Here is a 23,020-nt window from a genome sequence, read left to right as displayed (position 1 = left end):
TGTAACCCTCTTTCAGTTATTTTTCTTCCTGTTTTCTCTTTTTTTCTTTGGAAAAAAACTTTTTAAAATTCCTAATAAATTATTTTAAAACATTCCATTCATTCTTTGAGTTGTAACTGCCTTTCCAAACATTGTTTTCGTGAAAAGGTTTAGAAACAGTATAAGAGGAGGAAGGGAGGAGGTAGTAATGGATTGATTGAAGCTCCAAAAGGTGTAGCTACATAAAAAGTAAAAACGGTGACATAACATGACTAGTATACTGTATGTCAGATATAAAGGGATTGCAGTCTCTCCATAGACTACTTTCAAGGTTAGGAAACATTCAAGCAATTTAGTCATTTAGATTAACTAGCCCCAATGTGTTATGCATCCATATTGGAAATGTAAGCATAACGGAAAAGTATATTTAAAGTAATCAAAGTAGTGATTCTTAGGTGAATTGCCATTAAGTTACTCTTCTGAGCCATTTACAATGGGCAGAGGCACACAAACATCATGGTCCATGACTTGTCCATAATCTCCCAACCTCCATCACCATGGAGTAGTAAGGTTGAAGCATAAGACTGCTGTTGAAAGTCGAAGAGTGAAGTCAGAGGAGGTGCATCTGTATACAGCCAAAAGTCAGACACTGATGTAGTTTTCCAACAGCAAAGCTCAGTGCAACATGCCAGTGTTGCCATTGTTTAAAAAGGCTTTTACTTGTAATGTCGAAATAAACATGTCTCCAACCCCATATCACACACTAAATATGTGCGTAGCCTACATTATATTATCAATTGGGGAGAGAGAGGCTCAAATATCAATTGAATTTGAACATATCCACTGTGTACAAGTGAATTGCAGCAAAGTTAATTCCTGTTTCAGTCATGTTTTTGGTCCCGTTCGCATGGGTCAAACAAAAATAGTGCCTCCCACAATGCAGGCAATGGCTGCAAGTTGCCGCTAGTGACGAGCAACTGAAGAAAATTTAAATAGACTTAAATAAAACTTTTTTTTCTTCAAGACTTTCTGCACCTGGGTCATACCTTTAAAACGTGATAATGTAGGCACAAGTCGCACAAGTTTTATCTCCAGAATGCAACACACTGAAAGTTGGTCACCGATTTAACATAAGTAATCCGATCGAACGTACCCCATGTCTCACTCCTATCCAAAGTTGTACGTAGGCCGTCATTGTAAAATAAGAATTTGTTCTTAACTGACTTGCCTAGTTAAATAAAGGTTAAATAATAAATATGATCCTATGAAGTAAATTACAGGGCATAGAGAATGATGTTATATCTATCTGAAAAAATGCTAATATTTTGATGGCTTTCTTACATTATCTCTAATATTCTGAACCCATTCTCTTCATATATTCTACTGAGTCTGTGGACAACATTCAAACTAAAAGGTACACTGTATTTAAAGGGATGGCTTCAGATAAATGTACTGAAAACCCTATTGAATGAAAACTCCATGAGAAAATCTGTTGCCAGCAAGTGGGAGGGTTTTCATCAGTTGAATTACATGTATTCAATGCGTGCAAGGGAACCACGCCTGAAAAGCCCATTAAGCACCTGCACAAGGTAAGTCTGAATATCAATTACTGAGAAGTGTGTAGGAAAGACGTGCGTAAGAAAGGCATAATTAACTAAATCAGAATCGGGCCCTATGTGCATGCCTTAATCTACTTTCTTCACTTTTTCTCTCTTGAACTCTGTTCATCTCACTTTCTTCCCTGTCCCTCCCTCTCTCCGTCCTCTAGTGCCCCTCCTCTCTCAGAAGAAGGATAGTATTCACCCCTGAAAGTAATTAGGTCATCTCTCGTCTCTGGCTGGAGCCCCTAGTCTGCTTCAGTCTTCTCACACCTAAGACAGTCTTAAGACACTCGTCCCCAGATAGGGTTTTTCCTCCCATACATTGGCTTACTTTTTTACCTGGCTCCTCTACTTCCTTTCTGTCCAGCTCTGACTGACCAGTGTGACCTGTTTAGCCGGTTCAATGTCTCCAGGGACGCCCCAGCCAACGGAGGTGAAAACCAAGCAGCTGCTGGATGTGAGTGCTGACCACTTAGGGGGCAGGGAGGCCCAGGAGATCCCCCCTCTGAAGAACTATGTCTACCTTACCATCCTCACTTGCTTCTGCCCAGCCTGGCCTGTCAACATCGTGGCTCTGGTCTTCTCTGTACTGGTGAGTCTGATCAAGAGTTGGGTCAACATATCAATGTTGTCTGCCTCTACCTCAATGTCGGTCAAGACTAGAGTACACGTCTCATCTTTAGACAGGTTTGAAGTAAAGAGGATGGATCAATGATATGTGACCTCTTATCTCTGGATACTGTTAAGGTATTGAGGACTGGTTATTTTGACTGTGTTTAAAAATGTTTGAGAAACACTGATCATTTTATTAGCAGTATATCATGAGTGAAATCTCAGCCATGACAATTCGTCATGGTCATTTTGTGGCACAACAGTTTATTTGAAATGATACATACTGTTCTGTGTGATGCACCTGTCTCAGTGCAAGTGTGTCAGTGGTGTATGATCACTGAATGGCTAATGAGTCAGTGTGCCTGTGAAGTTCAGTCTCATGAGTTACAAAAATAGCCTGTCCACCTCTTTGAACCCCTGTCAGCATCACACACACATACACATAATGCTGACGATGTGTGCTCGGTCATGACTGGAGCTGAAGTCAAGTTCAACTACAGGATAGGATATATGTCCACGACTGTGTCAAATCCCAGATCCGAGATGTGTTGGAGGGTTAACATTCCGGGAGAGTTTAGACAACCAAAATAAATGGACACAGCTTTGCACAGTACAATGACTGTATTGTGAGTATAGTTTCCCCTCATCAACAGCAGTACTGTAGGGCAGGAAGAGCATACAGTGGCTTGCGAAAGTATTCGCCCCCCTTGGCATTTTTCCTATTTTGTTGCCTTATAACCTGGAATTAAAATATATTTTGGGGGGGTTTGTATCACTTGATTTTAACAACATATTTTGAAAATGCAAAATATTTTTTATTGTGAAACAAACAAGAAATAAGAACTTGAGTGTGCATAACTATTCACCCCCCCAAAGTCAATACTTTGTAGAGCCACCTTTTGCAGCAATTACCGCTGCAAGTCTCTTGGGGTATGTCTCTATAAGCTTGGCACATAGAGCCACTGAGATTTTTGCCCATTCTTCAAGGCAAAACTGCTCCAGCTCCTTCAAGTTGGATGGGTTCCGCTGGTGTACAGCAATTTAAGTCATACCACAGATTCTCAATTGGATTGAGGTCTGGGCTTTGACTAGGCCATTCCAAAACATTTAAATGTTTCCCTTTAAACCACTCGAGTGTTGCTTTAGCAGTATGCTTAGGGTCATTGTCTTGCTGGAAGGTGACCCTACATCCCAGTCTCAAATCTCTGGAAGACTGAAATAGGTTTCACTCAAGAATTTCCCTGTATTTAGCACCATCCATCATTCCTTCAATTCTGACCATTTTCCCAGTCCCTGCTGATGGGATGGTGTTCTCGGGGTGATGAGAGGTGTTGGGTTTGCGTTTTCCTTGATGGCCAAAAAGCTAAATTTTAGTCTCATCTGACCAGAGTACCTTCTTCCATATGTTTGGGGAGTCTCCCATATGCCTTTTGGCGAACACCAAACGTGTTTGCTTATTTTTCTCTTTAAGCAATGGCTTTTTTTCTGGCCACTCTTCTGTAAAGCCCAGCTCTTCAGGGTTATCTTTGGTCTCTTTGTTGCCTCTCTGATTAATTCCCTCCTTGCCTGGTCCATGAGCTTTGGTGGGCAGCCCTCTCTTGGCAGGTTTGTTGTGGTGCCAAAATCTTTACATTTTTTAATAATGGATTTAATGGTGCTCCGTGGGATGTTCAAAGTTTCTGATATTTTTTTATAACCCAACCCTGATCTGTACTTCTCCACAACTTTGGCCTTGACCTGTTTGGAATGCTCTTTAGTCTTCATGGTGCCGCTTGCTTGGTGGTGCCCCTTGCTTAGTGGTGTTGCAAACTCTGGGGCCTTTCAGAACAGGTGGGAACAGGTGTGATCTCATACACTGAGATCAGCTCATGTGACACTTAGATTGCACACAGGTGGACTTTGTTTAACTAATTATGTGACTTATGAAGGTAATTGGTTGCACCAGATCTTATTTGGGGGATTCTTAGCAAAGGGGGTGAATACATATGCACGCACCACTTTTCCGTTTTGTATTTCTTTGAATATTTTGAAACAAGTTTTTTTTTTTTTTCACTTCACCAACTCAGACTATTTAGCGTATGTCCATTGCATGAAGTCCAAATAAAAATAAATTTAAATTACAGGTTGTAATGAAACAAAATAGTAAAAACGCCAAGGGGGGGTCAATACTTTTGCAAGGCACTGTACGGACTGATTAAGAGTATGTGACATCAATGTATGATTTGTGTGACAGTCTGAGTTAACACACCAGTATTCAGCCCTGAGTGTCCAAATTTGGAGTAAAGCCATATTGTTTTTGAAGTAACAGCAAGGGGGGTTAGGGTGGAGAAACATACTTCTGGATGGCCTCCATCCGTATCTGATAGGGTTTTGTAGTTTCAGTAGAGCAAACACCACTGTTGACTCTCTCCTTTCCTTTTCATTAACCCCTAAAAGCCTAAGCCGTTGGGGGGGGGGGGGGTTAATATGGTCGTAGCATAGAATTTTATGTCCCCTGTAGGTATGAAATTAATATATACACTACATGACCAAAAGTATGTAGACGCCTGCTCGTCAAACATCTTATTCCAAAATTATGGACATTAATATGGAGTTGGTCCCCCGTTTGCTGCTATAACAGACTCCACTCTTCTGGGAAGGCTTTCCACTAGATGTTGGAACATTGCTGCGGGGACTTGTTTCCATTCAGCCACAATGGCGTTAGTGAGGTCGTAAACTGTTGTTGGATGATTAGGCCCGGCTCCAATTAATCTCAAAGATGTTAGATGGAGTTGAGGTCAGGGCTCTGTGCAGATCAGTCAAGTTCTTCCACACCGATCTCAACAAATCATTTCTGTAGACTTCCAGCAATGGCGAAGCTCTAACAAGACGTGTCTGCGTAGCGCCCTTGAACTTTCATAAAATGTTAAGGCATTTTGACATGGTTTACCTGTTCATTAATAGTGAGTTGGAAGTCAAAACATCTCTTTTATCGCCACAACAAAAGTTGCCCAATCTAGCAAAGCCTCAGACGAGGCATGGAAAGGTAACCCCCTCTGACACCCTTCTTCGGCCTCGACGGATGCTAGCTTGGAATAAGCACCAGCATGGTTCAGAATGGAGATGGACAAGGGTATAACAAAAATCCAAGAGACTTTCTGAACGCCTCAGCAAAATTGATGTGCTGGTCAATAAACTCCTCTAAGACCAGAAAGTCAAAGGGACGAGTGACAAAGTTAGAAAAAGACCATGTTGACCACCAGGTTGCCATCCTGGATGTCCGCTAGGATGTGAATCAAAAGTGCAAGAAGTTGGAAGATGCCATCTCTAAACTCCAGTAGAAATTTGATTCTTACGAACATTTTCAAAAGCACTCGAATTTGTGATTTCATTAGATGTTCAGGAGTCTTATGAACATGGAGATGATAAAGCAGGAAAGTTGCTGGCTTGGCAGATAAGGCGAGAGGAAGCTAGTAGAGATATTAGCTCTATTAAGCTAACAAATAATACAGTTGTTCAGGGTCCTGAAGAAATCAATCTAGTCTTCATGGGAGTTTTATGAAACACTGTACAAGTCTGAAGGGGATGCCCCTGCCACAATGCATGAGTTTTTGAACAAACTCAATTACAAGCGTTAACTGATAAGGATAGAGAGTACTATGAGAAAGAGATTACATTTGAGGAAATTAGGGAACCCATTTTCAACATTGCTGGGGGAAAATCACCAAGGTTAGACGGATTCCCTATTGAATTCTAAAGATCCTTTTTACCCAACTGAATCGAGCCTCTTTGAGATATGTTTAATTATGCCATAGAGACAGAAAAGCTCCCAGACACACTTGAATAAGCACTGACCACAGTTTTGTTCAAACCTGGGAAAGATCCTCTGCTTTGTGGGTCGTATAGACCAATAACTTAATTGAACACTTCATATAAGATTCTTGCAAAACTCATAGCTCTTAGACTAGATAAGGTTCTTCCTGACTTGGTTGATATGGAAAAAACAAGCTTTGTAAGAAACCGCTCATCTCCTGATAATATCAGAAGATTATTTAATATTATGCATTATGTAGAGAATGACCAAGAACCTGTATTGGCAGCTTCATTAGGTGCGGAACAAGCTTTTGACCGCATAAAATGGACCTACCTGTTTGAAGTTTTACAGCGGATGAATATTGGACCTAACTATGTAGGTATGATTAGATTACTGTGTAAATATCCGGTACCTCAGATCCTGACTAATGGAAACATTTCCTCACAGTTCTCCCTATCACGTGGCACAAGACAGGGTTGTCCCGCTAGTCCTCTCCTTTTTTCTTTGGCTATAGAGCCACTGGCAGAAGCTTTTAGATCTCATCCATCCATCCATCCATGGTGTTCGTATAGGTGGGCGTGAACATCTGGTCTCGCTATATGCTGATACATTTTGCTTTACCTCACTAAACTAGAAATTTCACTCTGAGCATTAGTTGACATCCTGAAATAATATGGGACCTTTTCAGGGTATAAAATGAACCTATCGAAGAGTATAATTATGTATTTTAACAGGGCAGCTATGCAGAACCCAATCTTAGACCAGCTGTTTTCTTGGAGACCTCAGAAAATGACATACCTTGGATTGCAAATCCTTTCTGAAATTATTAAGACATATCAACTGAACTATACTGCACTTCTCAAAAAGGTTGGGGAAGAATTGGATTGATGGCGGGATTTACCAATTTCTCTTACTGGGCGGGTCAATTGTGTAAAGATTCATATATTACCAAAATTATTTGGTACCTTTTTCAAACCTTGCCCTTTCCTATTCCCAAAGTTTTTTTCAAACAACTTAATTGGAAGGTCTCTTCATTTCTGTGGAAAGGGAAACCCCCAAGAGTGAAACTCACAACTTTATGCAAACCATACTCAGAAGGAGGACTTACCCTACCTGACTTCCAGTTGTATTACTGGGCATCTCAGTTAAAGGCTGTGTGGGTATGGCAAAATACAACAAGTTCACCCTCTTGGAGACAGATAGAGGAAGAGGGTCTGTCCCTTGTAATATTGGCAAATATACCTTACATTAGCCCACCTAAAGCTTTGCTAGGTCTCATAAACAACCCTTTCATTAAAAACACTTATTGATTGAAGTCCATAAACAAACAGAAGGGTATAAATCTATATATGAACAAACACCTTTCTATAATAACCCCATCTTACCCAAACCCCTGAGAGATGCTTTTACATGTTCTTGTTTCAACAAAGGAATTAAAACATTTGGTCATCTGTATAGAGAAGCTGAACTACTATCCTTTCAACAACTGGCATCTCATTTTCAGTTACCTGAAACAAATTTCTTCAAGTACCTACAGGTTAGGCATTATATTGCCACTCAGCAGGGAGGTATGATTCAGTCCATGTGTAAACCTATAACTGATAAACTGTGGCTGGAGAGGAAAGGGGTCAAAGGTTTAATTTCTTACATGTACTCTGGTCTTCAAGGTCTGTTGGGGAACGATGGCGCTCTGAAGGCTTGCATGAAGTGGCATGATGACCTTGGTCTCATTGTTGAGGATGAGAAAAGCTCTTTTTAGATGCTCAGCATCTTTAATTTAAGACACGGCACAAATTGATGCAATTCAATATTTTACATAGGGTCTACTTAACACCAGAGAGACTGTATAAGATTTTTTTTTTAAATCTGCATTTTGCCCAAGGTGTAAAACAGGGGTGGGCACAATTATGCATATGTTTTTGTCCTGCCCTGAACTAGGCAATTATTGGAAAAACATTATTCAGATCTTATCACAGGTCACTAAAATGACTGTACCACTAGATCCTTCCCTTATTCTTCTTGAAGATGACTCTGCAAAACCAGATTCATTAAATTGGCAGTCATTGCAGCCAATAAATGCACAGCTATTTAATGGAAGAATGACACTCCGCCAAGCAAGCAGATGTGGCTAAAACTAACATCCTATATTCCATCTGAAAAAATTACTACAATTCACGTAATAAACCCTTTGAATTTAATGAGGTCTGGGGGGACTTTCAGCAGTTTCTAGAGTTGTCACCTTAGCTGCCTCATTATTATTTTCTTTATTAATGTATTATTTGTTTTTGCGTTGATAATTTATTTTCTACATTGAATGTGAAGGTCATTCTGTTTCATTTTTGCTAATCATCGACGCTAATACCGGTAGATGGGAGGCATGAGTTGTTAATGGGTTGGGGACGGAAGGGTTTTGTACGATGTGCTCCCATGTAGCATGCTGTTTTGTGCTCCCATGTAGCATGCTGTTTTGTGCTCCCATGTAGCATGCTGTTTTGTGCTCCCATGTAGCATGCTGTTTTGTGTAGGTGGAAGGAATAACGGGGCATTATCTTTGTCATATTTTGCTGATGATTGTTAAATTGTAAAAAATGACAATTAATACATTGTTAATTAAAAAATATATATTGTATGGACCTCGCTTTGTGCACGGGGGCACTGTCAAGCTGAAACAGGAAAGGGCCTTCCCCAAACTGTTGCCACAAAGTTGGAAGCACAGAATTGTCTACAATGTCAGTGTACGCTGTAGCATTAAGATTTCTCTTCACTGGAAATAAGGGGCCTAACCCGAACAATGAAAAACAGCTCCAGACCATTATTCCTCCTCCACCAAACTTTACAGTTGGCACTATGCATTGGGACAGGTAGCGTTCTCCTGGCATCCGCCAAACCCAGATTAGTTTGTCGGACTGCCAGATGGTGAAGCGTTATTCATCACTCCAGAGAGCCCGTTTCCATTGCTCCATTGCTCCAGCTTTACACCACTCCAGTCAACGCTTGGCATTGTACATGGTGATCTTAGGCTTGTGTGCTGCTGCCCGGCCATGGTAACTCATTTCATGAAGCTCCCGATGAACAGTTCTTGTGCTGACGTTGTTTCTGGAGACAGGACATACAGTTGACCGGGCAGCTCTAGCAAGGCAGAAATTTGATGAACTGACTTGTTGGAAAGGTGGCATCCTATGACGGTGCCATGTTGGAAGTCACTGAGCTCTTCAGTACGGGCCATTCTATTGCCAATGTTTGTTTATGGAGATTGCATGGCTGTGTGCTCGATTTTATACACCTGTCAGCAATGGGTGTGGCTGAAATAGCCGAATCCACTTATTTGAAGGGGTGTCCACCTACTTTTGGCCATGTAGTGTATACTGTATATATTTTTGATTAAATACTGAATTTGGCCTTTACTACTACAGCCATCAGAAATGCATTGAATAACACGTTCATGAATTGCAAAACAGTCACAAATGAATCATAAGGAATAAGGTTTTGAAGTGTCTGTCCTATATCTAGGAGATATAAGAAAGCTCAGGAGATATATATATATATAGACACCCTTTTTTTGTTGTCACAAAACTACTTTCATAATTCCATAATTTAAAAAAAAATGATACCGGGTTACCTTCAGACGTAGGTGACCACATTTAAAATACCCAAATGTGGGACAACAAGATGATTTTGCGGGAGATTCGCGGGATAGTGTAACCTAGACATTAATATTTTTTTCACACACGAAAATCTTCCTCCTACTGCACCGAGCTGCTACAAGGCAAATGCAGCATTCCATTGGAAATTAATGTTCTTATGGTAAGTGGCGATTTTAGCATGTAAATCTTGGTGGAGCAAACAAACAAAAAATGTGGGATGCATGCCAGCAAAGCCACAACACAGCACTAAATAATACATTAATTTCACTATAACTGTGACAAACGGAACCACAAACTGTTATGGCCTACAAAAAGCTATCCCAACAGCAGAGTCCCAACACCTTACCACTGCTACACCTGGCTTTCAGCGGAGCCTTGTCTGGCAGCAAAACAGTTCATTCAGCCTCATTTACTGCCTGTAAAAAAAACATAGCCGATATGGCTGACTTGCTTTAAAAAATGTGGTTTCTGCTGACAATTGAGATGTGCAAACTATGGCACAAGGGGACGACAAGCGGATAAGAGGCAATCCGTAATTTTGATTTAGACATTAATGAGCAAACGACGACGGATGTAATCAATATAACTATTTCTTCAGCACTTTTGTACAGCAACAGAATTCAGAACATGGGCCGTTCTTACAGTATTCTCTCTGTACACCAAGTCAGAACCGTAGGATAAATACAGGGGGCATATAAACAGACAATGAAAGCTCTTACAATATTCAATGATTACATTTCTCTAAAACAGGTTATAGGCTACATGTGCACCACCAAGTTAGAAGAGTAGGCAAAATTAAGAGGTGAAGATAGACCAAATTAGGGTGAGGCACATTGCACGTCGTTTGGGTCTTTGAGTGTCAAAAAAGATACACGTCATATAACACTATTTGACACGTTAAATAAGCTTTTCAATTGACACATTAATAAATAACACAATTCTATTGTAGAATGTTGTGTGTGCTGAATTTGCATGTGCAAGCCAAGCGCCACCACTGCTATCAGTAGCACTGTCTAAGCTGTACAAAAAGAAGCACACACCGGCCACAAATGATGTGTTTACAATACCGCATTGGTGAAAATAGACCAGATTATTAGGGTGAGGCACATGGGCTACTAACAGCTTACTACACAACATACACTTAGTATTACTTTCTTAGCTACAGTATACATATCTCCCTTGCATATTACATCATTTATGCAGCAGCATACAAGACATTTTTGGACTCACCTTCTGAAGGTGGAGCGGCGGTCCTTTGTTTGCAAATTTTGTCATAAAAGTCTGGCATTCTCTGGATTTATGGTGGGAACTCTGGGGGAAAAAAACACATAGCCACTCCATTGAATAGCAGGCTAACGTTAGTGGTTGCTTTGCAATGCCTGCAGTTAGCCACTGATTCTTTACAGATGACTCATTTGTTGAATTTGCGATTTTCAACTTGTTGTGTAATCTCTATGTCCAATGGCCGATGAGCACCGATACGTTTTATCTATAATTTCTCTTCATTATTTCTCTACATATGAAAAGGTTTAAAAAGCATGTGCTAGTAGATTGTCAACTTAATTCATGATGATGACGGCTAGCTAAGACTTTGAAAGTAAGATCTTGACATCGTCAGTCCAATCAAAGCTACTGTACATATAATGTGATTTGACGTAATTTTATCTGTGGCCAATGACCTTGAGCCTTCTTGGAAGGGCACTTGTAATATAACTCTATGGCAGGACCCAAAGGGCTAAAAATGTGGATGTCTACCCTTACTAAGGACTTAAACTGAGTGACAGAACACTGAGCCAATCACGGCGCAGTGCTCTTATTTTCTGTTGGCTCGGCCCACCACCACAGAAAGCACTGAGCTAGGCTGAAACACCTGCATTTTGGAGCTGACTTACTCAAGAAAACAAAGAAGAGACCATATGTGTATGCAGCTTTATTAACTGTCCCACCTGCCCTGAATGATGGGTCGTCACTGCTTCTGGTGTACCAAAATGCAATGATGCTGTCGGTGTGATCGAGGTGTAACGCCTCAATCAAACCCACCCCGACAGCGTCATTGCATTTTGGTACACCAGAAGTACATTCATTTCCAATGGAAAGCTGCGTTTGCCCTGCAGCATTTTGTTGCAGAGGAAGTTGTAGTGCCTATATTAGATTTATCCTTAGAGTTGATCAGGCTGTTGATTGTGGCCTGTGGAATGTTGTCACACTCCTCTTCAATAGCTGTGCGAAGTTGCTGGATATTGGCGGGAACTGAAACACGCTGTCGTACACGATAATCCAGAGCATCCCAAACATGACATGTCTGGTGAGTATGCAGGGCATGGAAGAACTGGGACATTTTCAGCTTCCAGGAATTGTGACATGGGGCCATGCATTATCATGCTGAAACATGAGGTGATGGCGTCGGATGAATGGCACGACAATGGGCCTCAGAATCTCGTCACGGTATCTCTGTGCATTCAAATAGCTATTGATAAAATGCAATTGTGTTCATTGTCCGTAGCTTATGCCTGCCCATACCATAACCCCACCGCCACCATGGGACACTCTGTTCACAACGTTGACATCAGCAAACTGAACACCATACACGTTGTCTGCCATCTGCCCGGTACAGTTGGAACCGGGATTCTTCAGTGAAGAGCACACTTCTCCAGCGTGCCAGTGGCAATGGTAGGTGAGCTTTTGCTCACTGAAGTTGGTTATGACTCCGAACTGCAGTCAGGTCAAGACCCTGGTGAGGATGACGAGCACGCAAGTGAGCTTCCCTGAGACGGTTTCTGACAGTTTGTGCATAAATTCTTTGGTTGTGCAAACCCAGTTTCATCAGCTGTCCGGGTGGCTGGTCTCAGACGATCCTGCAGGTGAAGAAGACGGATGTGGAGGTCCTGGGCTGGCGTGGTTACACGTGGTCTGCGTTTGTGAGGCCGGTTGGAAGTAGTGCCAAATTCTCTAAAACAACATTGTGGTAGAGAAATTAACATTGATTTCTATGGCAACAGCTTTGGTGAACATTCCTGCAATCAGCTGTCACGTTCCTGACCTGTTTTCTCTTGTTTTTGTATGTGTTTAGTTGGTCAGGGCGTGAGTTGGGGTGGGCATTCTATGTATTGTGTTTCTATGTTGGGTTTAATGTGTTGCCTGATATGGTTCTCAATTAGAGGCAGGTGTTTGACGTTTCCTCTGATTGAGAACCATATTAAGGGAGGCTGTTCTCACTGTTTGTTTGTGGGTGATTGTCTTCCGTGTCTGTATGTATGTTCGTACCACACGGGACTGTAGCGTTTGTTTGTAGTCTGTACCTGTTCGTGCGTTCTTCGTGTATTTGTAAGTTCTCATGTTTTAGGTCAGTCTACGTCGTTTATTTGTTTTGTAGTTTGTTTAAGAGTTTTCGTGTTTCGTCGTTCTGTTAATAAATATTCATTATGTCTTCATCACCCGCTGCGCCTTGGTCCGCTCATTCACCACAAGACGACCGTTACGGAATCACCCACCAACAAAGGATCAAGCAGCGGTGTAACGGGAGAAAGCAACAGCGCACGAAGGAGGAATGGACATGGGAGGATGTTTTGGACGGCAAGGGTTGCTACACATGGGAGGAGATCCTGGCTGGAAAGGATCGCCTCCCATGGGAACAGCTGGAGGCGATTAGGAGAGCAAAGGCAACCGGAGAGAGGAACCGGCGTTATGAGGGTACGCGACTAGCACGGAAGCCTGTGAGTCAAGCCCAAAACTTTCTTCAACTCCCCGAGCTTACCGTGGAGAGCGAGAGTACGGGCAGACACCGTGTTACGCAGTAGAGCGCATGGTGTCTCCTGTACGTGTGCATAGCCCGGTGCGGGTTATTCCACCTCCCCGCACTGGCAGGGCTAGATTGGGCATTGAGCCAGGTGCCATGAAGCCGGCTCAACGCGTCTGGTCTCCAGTGCGTCTCCTCGGGCCGGCATACATGGCACCAGCCTTACGCATGGTGTCCCCGGTTCGCCTACACAGCCCAGTGCGGGTTATTCCACCTCCCCGCACTGGTCGGGCTACGGGGAGCATACAACCAGGTAAGGTTGGGCAGGCTCAGTGCTCAAGGGAGCCAGTACGCCTGCACGGTCCGGTATTTCCGGCGCCACCTCCCCGCCCCAGCCCAGTACCACCAGTGCCTACACCACGCACCAGGCTTCCTGTGCGTCTCCAGAGCCCTGTTCCTCCTCCACGCACTAGCCCTGTGGTGCGTGTCTCCAGCCTATTACCACCAGTGCCTACACCACGCACCAAGCCTCCTGTGCGTCTCCAGAGTCCTGTGCATCCTGTTGCTGCTCCCCGCACTAGCCCTGAGATGCGTGTCCCCAGCCCGGTACCACCAGTTCCGGCACCACGCACTAGGCCTAATGTGCGTCTCCAGGGTCCAGTATGCCCTGTTCCTTCTCCCCGCACTAGCCCCGGGATGCGTGTCCCCAGCCCGGTACCACCAGTTCCGGCACCACGCACTAGGCCTAATGTGCGTCTCCAGGGTCCAGTATGCCCTGTTCCTTCTCCCTGCACTAGCCTTCAGGTGCGTGTCCCCAGCCCGGTACCACCAGTTCCGGCACCACGCACCAGGCCTACAGTGCGCCTCAGTCGGCCAGAGTCTGCCGTCTGCCAAGCGCCGCCTGAACTGCCCGTCTGTCCTGAGCCTTCAAAGCCGCCCGTCTGTCCTGAGCCTTCAAAGCCGCCCGTCTGCCCTGAGCCTTCAAAGCCGCCCGTCTGCCCTGAGCCTTCAAAGCCGCCCGTCTGCCCTGAGCCTTCAAAGCCGCCCATCTGCCCTGAGCCTTCAAAGCCGCCCGTCTGCCCTGAGCCTTCAAAGCCGCCCGTCTGCCCTGAGCCTTCAAAGCCGCCCGTCTGCCCTGAGCCTTCAAAGCCGCCCGTCTGCCCTGAGCCTTCAAAGCCGCCCGTCTGCACTGAGCCTTCAAAGCCGCCCGTCTGCACTGAGCCTTCAAAGCCGCCCGTCTGCACTGAGCCTTCAAAGCCGCCCGTCTGCACTGAGCCTTCAAAGCCGCCCGTCTGCACTGAGCCTTCAAAGCCGCCCGTCTGTCCTGAGCCGCTAGAGCCGTCCGCCAGACAGGAGCCGCCAGAGCCTTCCGCCAGACAGGAGCCGCCAGAGCCTTCCGCCAGACAGGAGCCGCCAGAGCCTTCCGCCAGACAGGAGCCGCCAGAGCCTTCCGCCAGACAGGAGCCGCCAGAGCCTTCCGCCAGACAGGAGCCGCCAGAGCCTTCCGCCAGACAGGAGCAGCCAGAGCCTTCCGCCAGACAGGAGCAGCCAGAGCCTTCCGCCAGACAGGAGCAGCCAGAGCCGCCAGCCAGCCATGAGCAGCCAGAGCCGCCAGCCAGCCATGAGCAGCCAGAGCCGCCAGCCAGCCATGAGCAGCCAGAGCCGCCAGCCAGCCATGAGCAGCCAGAGCCGCCAGCCAGCCATGAGCAGCCAGAGCCGCCAGCCAGCCATGAGCAGCCAGAGCCGTCAGCCAGCCATGAGCAGCCAGAGCCGTCAGCCAGCCATGAGCAGCCAGAGCCGTCAGCCAGCCATGAGCAGCCAGAGCCAGAGTTTTGTAGTTTGTTTAAGAGTTTTCGTGTTTCGTCGTTCTGTTAATAAATATTCATTATGTCTTCATCACCCGCTGCGCCTTGGTCCGCTCATTCACCACAAGATGACCGTTACATCAGCATGCCAATTGCACACTCCCTCATAACTTGAGACGTCTGTGGCATTGTGTTGTGTGACCAAACTGCACATTTTAGAGTGGCCTTTTATTGTCCCCAGCACAAGGTGCATCTGTATAATGATCATGATGTTTAATCAGCTTCTTGATATTCCACAACGGTCAGGTGGATGGATTATCTTGGCAACAGAGGAGGCTCACTAACAGGAATGTCAACAAATTTGTGCACAACATTTGAGAGAAATAAGCTTTTTGTGCATATAGAACATTTCTGGGATCTTTTATTTTATTCTGGGACCAACACTTTACATGTTACATTTATATTTGGGTTTAGTGTAGATAAGCTACTTATATTTTGGTTCAGTGTAGATAAACTACTTATATTTTGGTTCAGCGTAGTTAAGCTATTTCAACTATTTAGCTCTGTGATCCGAACTGAAGCTCAGTGTGGAACAGGATGGTTCACCTTTTCTATTGACATTTGTAGGCTACGTCTGAATAATGTAATGTCAAATTTCTGGAGTAGACAATATTTCATTGATAAATATAATACAAAATACATATCATAAATATATTTTCACCTTTTCTGGACATGAGTTCATATTCCCAAAGTAGCCATACAACAAATTGCCATGCGCATGTCTAATTTAATTGGGCCTACAGGTATTAAATAGGCTATTTCTGCTCTATGCATACAGTAGAATTTAACAGGTGAACAGACAGTTGATAGACAATTGATGCTTTGCATTGAAATGTGTAGGCTACCACTGTAAGTAGGCCTACTGTAGTTTTCATATTTTTCAGAGTAGGCAATGTTTCACAATTCGCAGGCAGTGCAACATATTTAGGTTAAAAAAAAGTCAATGCAAAACGTTATTGAAATCAAACAGTGGGCTTACAGGTAGACAACAATTTGCAATTGTTTTTGTCTTTCAGAAACGGTCAGTTAGACTACACCAAAAATCACTGCAAAAGAAAACATTCTCCAAAAACATTTGATACACTTTGCCATTGCTATTTCCTTTAGATAGTGTCTTAGCCTAGTTCTAATACTTCCAAAGTATACAGCAAATAAGGACATTTTTGTCACCATAAAAGGTGAATGATGGGCAATTTTTAGGCAGAGTTATAATGCTCGTTCACGCGCACAGTTTTACGACAGGTCTGATTTATAAGGGAAAATGCATAGGCTATTTATGGTGTGCGCCAAGTTTATTAATTTCAATATTGTGTGCATGGGCAGTCTTTTCAGAAAGGGTGCAAGCAGATATCTAGTATAAAATGTACGCAACGGTTTTAAATGAGGCCCCTAGTCTGACAAACAATGCTGTAGCTCTGCCACTTTCCACAGCAGATGAGGAAGGCAAACAGGCAGATGTGGTGGATTGAGATGCAGCCCATACAAATAAACAGATCTCTAGCTTAAACAGACTGATTTTGATGGATTTATTTTATTATATTAATTAGATCGACTTAAGGATCCATTAAACATAATGTGTGCCAATGGCAGCTGTTGCAGCTTTGTGGCTGTGAGAAACAAGATGAGGAGCACATGACACTGAGTAATCCACAGCACTCTGACAAACCTTAATATAAACATGAATTTAAGATGCCACCCAAGGCAGGGACGGGGTGAGAAACAGAAGTTCAGCAAGAGCATTTTCTCTTCAACCGAGTGCCGAGAAGTGTACTGATCAGTGCCCATAAGGGTTTCCCATAAAAATGATTTAGTGTTTACAGGTCCAGTCCAACCATTTCATCTGACTCACCAATGATACAGCGTCACTCTTCCCTCCATTCGTAGTATTATGATCTCTTTAACTGGTGTGTCCCCCTTTGAATCACTGGCTAAATATTAGATGGTTTATTGGCTAGGATGAAACCTACCTGTATCTCCCCAGTGTCCACTAATGGTGTACAGTAATGGTTATTGATGAATAATTATAGAAAACTTTACACCATTTATTGATGAATGGTTCTAATTGTTTAAAAGTGATATTTTCTGTTGCTCTGCCTCAACTGTACCCATTGTTCTTGTCCTCCCTCCCTCTTTCTCTGTTTCTCCCTCTCCTGTCTTCTGAAGTCTCAGAACAGTTATGATGAGGAGGACTATGAGGGTTCCGAGAGGCTCGGTAGGAAAGCCTTTCACATGGCGATAGCCTCCATGATCATTGGCCTCCTGATCATCCTGATCTTATCCATAGTGCACTTTACCACGGTACGATTACAACCATCAGTGTACCTGAATCCATTCTCATAATAATGTTTTTCTTGCTTCATTTAGAATTATAGGGAGATTTTAATGATAAACTATTTTGTGCTTTTCTATCTCTGTTCAATTCCATAGCATGCTGTATGAATGCTGGAGGATGAAAGATGGCAACATTCACCAGGAGTGATCATCTCCTGGGGAAGGATCCTCTCTGGGCACTTTCATGATCAGACCAGACATTCTTCAGAGAATCATCTGCTGATCGGGCTTGAACCTTTGAATCCTGGGTTGGATCGTCTTGTCTGTATTCCTATTATGATAACCCTCACATCAGTTTACTTTGTAGTGAAAACAGAAACTAACATTCAGCGGTCTTATTGTAATGTACAGTATGCTGTTGGCCGCATCTGATGGAACATGCAGTCTATGGAACCAGCCCACGGATCGTTTTCTGACATGAAACTTAAAAAAGCATTATATTGTCAGTAACATTTTAAGTAACATTTACAGTAACATTTTAATAACATTTTTATGAATGCTTATTGTTTATACATACCAAAAACACAAAAGTATTGTACACTAGCCTAAAGGGCATAGGCAAATGAATTGTGCTCAGATGGTTAAAGGTGCGTAATTCCTGTCATTCTTTTCTATGTGTGTATGTTTAGCATTTTATAGATCTCGACATAGTATAATCTATGTAGGGTTGTTTAAAGGACAAACAGTTGTTGATGCACTGAGAGCTTGCATGATCCTAATGAAATTTGAATACAGATAGGGTTCAGTACATCCATGCCATACCCCGTGGTGTGCTCCTGTATCATAGCCTGATGTTGTCTTACAGCTGCTCTGTCTTTATTTTATCATCTGATGGAAAAATTATAAAAATGAAATAGAACTGATGAATGTAGAATTTATTGTGTATTCATATTTTCTCACTTTTACTATGGAACTGAAATGGATGTTCAGCCACTTGTGGTAAAGAACGTGTGTGTTGTATTCCAATAAATGTTGTGCAATTTTAAAGTTAGCGTTTGATTTTGACATTCTACCTGCATGACCTCTCTTTCTTTCTCTCTCTCTCACACAGACACAGACACAGACACACACACACACAAGCATACATGCACTTATTCATACACCAAAGGTGATTTTTTTCACAGGTTAAGCCACTGATGGGTGAGATGTTTGTTTGGCTGATTGCCTTCCTTACTCCCCCCTCATGCCCCATGCCCCACATTCCCAAGTATCCTTCACAGCCTTTGCAATCTGCAGAGTCTGGAGGATCCTGTATTCTGATATGTAATAATATCATCATTAAAGGCTATAAATAGAGGCCTGGCACTTAGCTGGTACCTTAACGATGGCTTCTACAACCCAACATCCCTTAGTCATTATTTGGATAATGCAATGGTGGTGGTGATGACAATGTTGACGATGGTGAAGATGAGAAGAATGATCATTAATCTTTTAATTTCAGTCAGGAATTTAAGGATTCAACATTGAGCAGTGCACAGCAAACTGAATCCATGCACAAAACAAGAACTTTTTTTACACCTCAGGGTCAAAACTGTAAATTGTCAATTTTGTTAATTTGTATGATTGTGTGCAGTCATACTTGTTAAAGAAGTATTGGTCTCAATAAGATTTCCTGTTTAAATAAGGTAAAAAAATACAAATACAAACCTGCTAAGACTGCTTTTCACACCCCAGTCTGTGTTTATCTAAGTGGGTACACTTTTTGGAGCCTCTGAGGAAAGCTTTGAGACTGGTTTCCCAGTGTATATTTTGGTGTGGCCCAGTTGTGAGACGGTGAAACTGGATAGCCGTGTGAAAGCATTAGAAGAATAAGTCAACCTGCAATGGTTGAGCAGGGATACCGTAGGATATCTAAATCAGGAGTCATATGTGTAGACAGACCATATAGGACTCTAGTTCCCAAAAGTCAGTTTTAACATCGGCAGCCCCATTGAGGACTTTCACCATTTTGAAGTAGTCAGCTGGGTGGGACTTCCTATGGGTTAAGGAATGATAACATAACTCCATCCAGGTCATCAGAAGGGATCAGCCAATGAATTATACTTGTAAACAAACATTTCATAACTGCAGTTGGCAGTAAGTAGCCAACCTTGGCGTTATACCTGTTCAAACAACACACTCCAGTATGCACCCTTTCAGTTTGTTTACCAACTCATAGAAGTCATAGAAGAAGAAAATGTACTACTTTAAAATGGAGATGTCCTCAATGGTTCTGGCCATGCTCTCAGAGATGCCATAATGGGACAGATACAATGTTACGTCGTGCAACTATCTCTGAGACAGACACATGATATTAGTCTTCTAAAACTTGATTGATAAGTGCCAAAGATGTTTTATCAGTGTAAACCCCACTTGCACAGCATTTCCAAATTGATTTATTTTAGGCTATCAAAAACTTGATTCAATGTTATTAAAAATAAAAGTAAAATGTATCTATTCAGTATGGCTAGGCTATATGCCAGGGGTCTGTCATGCCAAATAGTGTCCCATGGCCAAATAGTGTCCCCCTCTACGTCCTCTAGTGAGGAGGAGAAGGAGGCCGTTCTGACTGAGATGCATGCTGGCCATTTCGGAGTGAAGCAAAAATCAACCTACGCTTCTTTTGCCGGGGAATTGTCAAGGAGGTGGACAGCTGGGCAAGTGAAATAATATTTTGTTTATCAATCACATTCTATTATATCTGAAATTATTATGATTTCAATGAATGTCATATCAGAGAGCACACAATGTTTCAATTTGTCACTTTTTGCTTAAAGGTCAGTACCTTGTCTAGCCTGCCAGAAGTTTGAGGGTGAAGACTGTGGCGCCGGAGTTGAAGCCCATCAAAGTTGTTTCACCATGGCCCCTGATCAGTAAGTGTCCCAATTCAAATTTTGCCCTGATAAGTTGTTTTGGAATGGTTTCTTTATTTGACCACAGCAGTTCAATATTATAGAATGTGCGTGTGTCAGTATCCTTACAAATATGAACATCTGCATACTGTATGACACAGATACTGGTAAGAATAAAGTAATCTTCTCTCTAACACTTTAAATGTTAGGGGTAGACCTCATTGGACCCTTCACGAAATCCAGGAATGGCAACAGCTGGTGTCTGATGGCGACCGATCACTTTACCAGGTGGGTGAAGGTCAGTAAAGGAAGAGTATGTGCTTAACTCTTAATTCCCTTCTGTAACCCATTAAAAAGGGTGCTTGGAACCAAAAATTAATTTTGCTTTGTATGATACCCATCAATGACGAGACTAGCTAGGCCACCTCCAAAGTGATGGTGGACATCTTCCACACCCACGGTTCTCCTGAGGTCATCTTGAGTGACTGAGGTCGTGAACTCTGGACAGGTATGGATGTTATAGGTTATATTCTGTCACCAATGGTTTGTTTTATTTATTTTTTACACATTCCATGGTACATTATCAGACATATTTCAATATCTTACATTGTCAATAGATATCGCTTTCCTACCTCCGAGTACAATGCAATTGAATATACAATTATTGTACACTGCTCAAAAAAATAAAGGAAAAACTTAAACAACACAATGTAACTCCAAGTCAATCACACTTCTGTGAAATCAAACTGTCCACTTAGGAAGCAACACTGATTGACAATAAATTTCACATGCTGTTGTGCAAATGGAATAGACAAAAGGTGGAAATTATAGGCAATTAGCAAGACACCCCCAATAAAGGAGTGATTCTGCAGGTGGTGACCACAGACCACTTCTCAGTTCCTATGCTTCCTGGCTGATGTTTTGGTCACTTTTGAATGCTGGCGGTGCTCTCACTCTAGTGGTAGCATGAGACGGAGTCTACAACCCACACAAGTGGCTCAGGTAGTGCAGCTCATCCAGGATGGCACATCAATGCGAGCTGTGGCAAGAAGGTTTGCTGTGTCTGTCAGCGTAGTGTCCAGAGCATGGAGGCGCTACCAGGAGACAGGCCAGTACATCAGGAGACGTGGAGGAGGCCGTAGGAGGGCAACAACCCAGCAGCAGGACCGCTACCTCCGCCTTTGAGCAGGAGGAGCACTGCCAGAGCCCTGCAAAATGACCTCCAGCAGGCCACAAACCTGCCCCAAGGGGGCCAGGTGCACGGTGTTTCCTCCGACACTTTGGTGCGGCTGGCTTCCGGGTTGGAGGCGCGCTGTGTTAAGAAGCAGTGCGGCTTGGTTGGGTTGTGCTTCGGAGGACGCGTGGCTTTCGACCTTCGTCTCTCCCGAGCCCGTACGGGAGTTGTAGCGATGAGACAAGATAGTAATTACTAGCGATTGGATACCACGGAAATTGGGGAGAAAGGGGATAAAATTTTGAAAAAAAAAAAATGTATTTGTACTATGAAATATAATTGCATGTATTTCTGTCATCAATCAAGGTAAGACTGAACATGGACAAGACGCAGGAGAAACAGAAGGAGAGCTACTGGAGCAGAATCAAGAAGGGGATCAAGTGCTACGACATCCGGGCGAATTACTTGGTTTGGAAGAAGGACGAAAGGAAGGTGTGACCTGGGAAACCTCGCTGCTCTTTTGCTCCTAGCTGGGGTCACCGTCTGATAAAGTGAAGCATAAAAAATATCATCACTATTTGCATTTGCACACAAAATAACCTGGAGCTTGTTTTAGTTTCCCTAACACTGATATTTTTCTCTGTGTCTTCCTAGGGTTACCTTGGTGGAAGCAAACAATCTTCTGCAGTTGGAGCAGTTGGACGGTCGAACACTGGAAGCACTGACGCCCTACACTTCAGTGAAGCCCAATAGACGAAGTATGTTAAGCTTTGGTTGACATTTGAGAAAGCAAGAAATGGTAGTTATGCTAAGATTATAAAAATGTACCTCTTCAATTTACCTCTCCTAATGACTTTAGGACCATTGACTGTCCGAGCCACCCAGGAGGTATCCCATCCACCAGAACCAGCAAGTTCAGATCAGTCTGATTCTCTGTGCTCTGAGTCGAAGGGGGACCAGCTTGAGATAGGCTATACCTTCCACAAGTGTTGAAAAGTACATATCTCCCATTTATAACACTGCACTAATCCATCAAATCTTCTCAAGTAAAGAGTAACCTGTGTGTCTTCTTGTTTACGTCGCGGTCTCCTACCCTTTTCCCTTTAACTCTGCTCCTGTTCTTCAGGACCTAGGGGTTCTGCCCAACACCCAGACACTAATAGTTTATCGAATCCCATTGTGACGTAGAGGGGGACACTATTTGGCCGGGGGACATTATTTGGCATGACAGATACCTGCCGCCACTTTGGCATGACAGGCCCCCAAAGTGGCGGCAGGTACTTTCTGGATCGAATCCCCAAGCTGACAAGGTAAAAATCTGTCGTTCTGCCCCTGAACAAGGCAGTTAACCCAATGTTCCCCGGTAGCCTGTCATTGTAAATAAGAATTTGTTCTTAACTGACTTGCCTAGTTAAATAAAAGTTAAAAAAAATAAAAGTTTTAATTAAAACAAA

At 43.1% G+C, this 23,020-nt stretch overlaps 1 protein-coding gene across 1 annotated transcript; it reads left to right on the top strand.

The window, feature by feature from the left end:
* The first annotated feature begins 1,983 nt into the window (after nt 1–1,983).
* Nucleotides 1,984–22,064, top strand: LOC120050957 (transmembrane protein 233-like). The gene is made up of 3 exons (XM_038997505.1): nt 1,984–2,172; nt 17,394–17,528; nt 21,933–22,064. Exons 1-3 carry the CDS (start codon nt 1,984–1,986, stop codon nt 22,062–22,064), a joined length of 456 nt encoding a protein of 151 aa, XP_038853433.1.
* Nucleotides 22,065–23,020: the final 956 nt, after the last annotated feature.

Source organism: Salvelinus namaycush, chromosome 1 (genome assembly GCF_016432855.1).
Source record: "Salvelinus namaycush isolate Seneca chromosome 1, SaNama_1.0, whole genome shotgun sequence".
NCBI classification, from domain to species: domain Eukaryota; kingdom Metazoa; phylum Chordata; class Actinopteri; order Salmoniformes; family Salmonidae; genus Salvelinus; species Salvelinus namaycush.
This window is presented reverse-complemented; position numbering and strand designations above follow the sequence as displayed.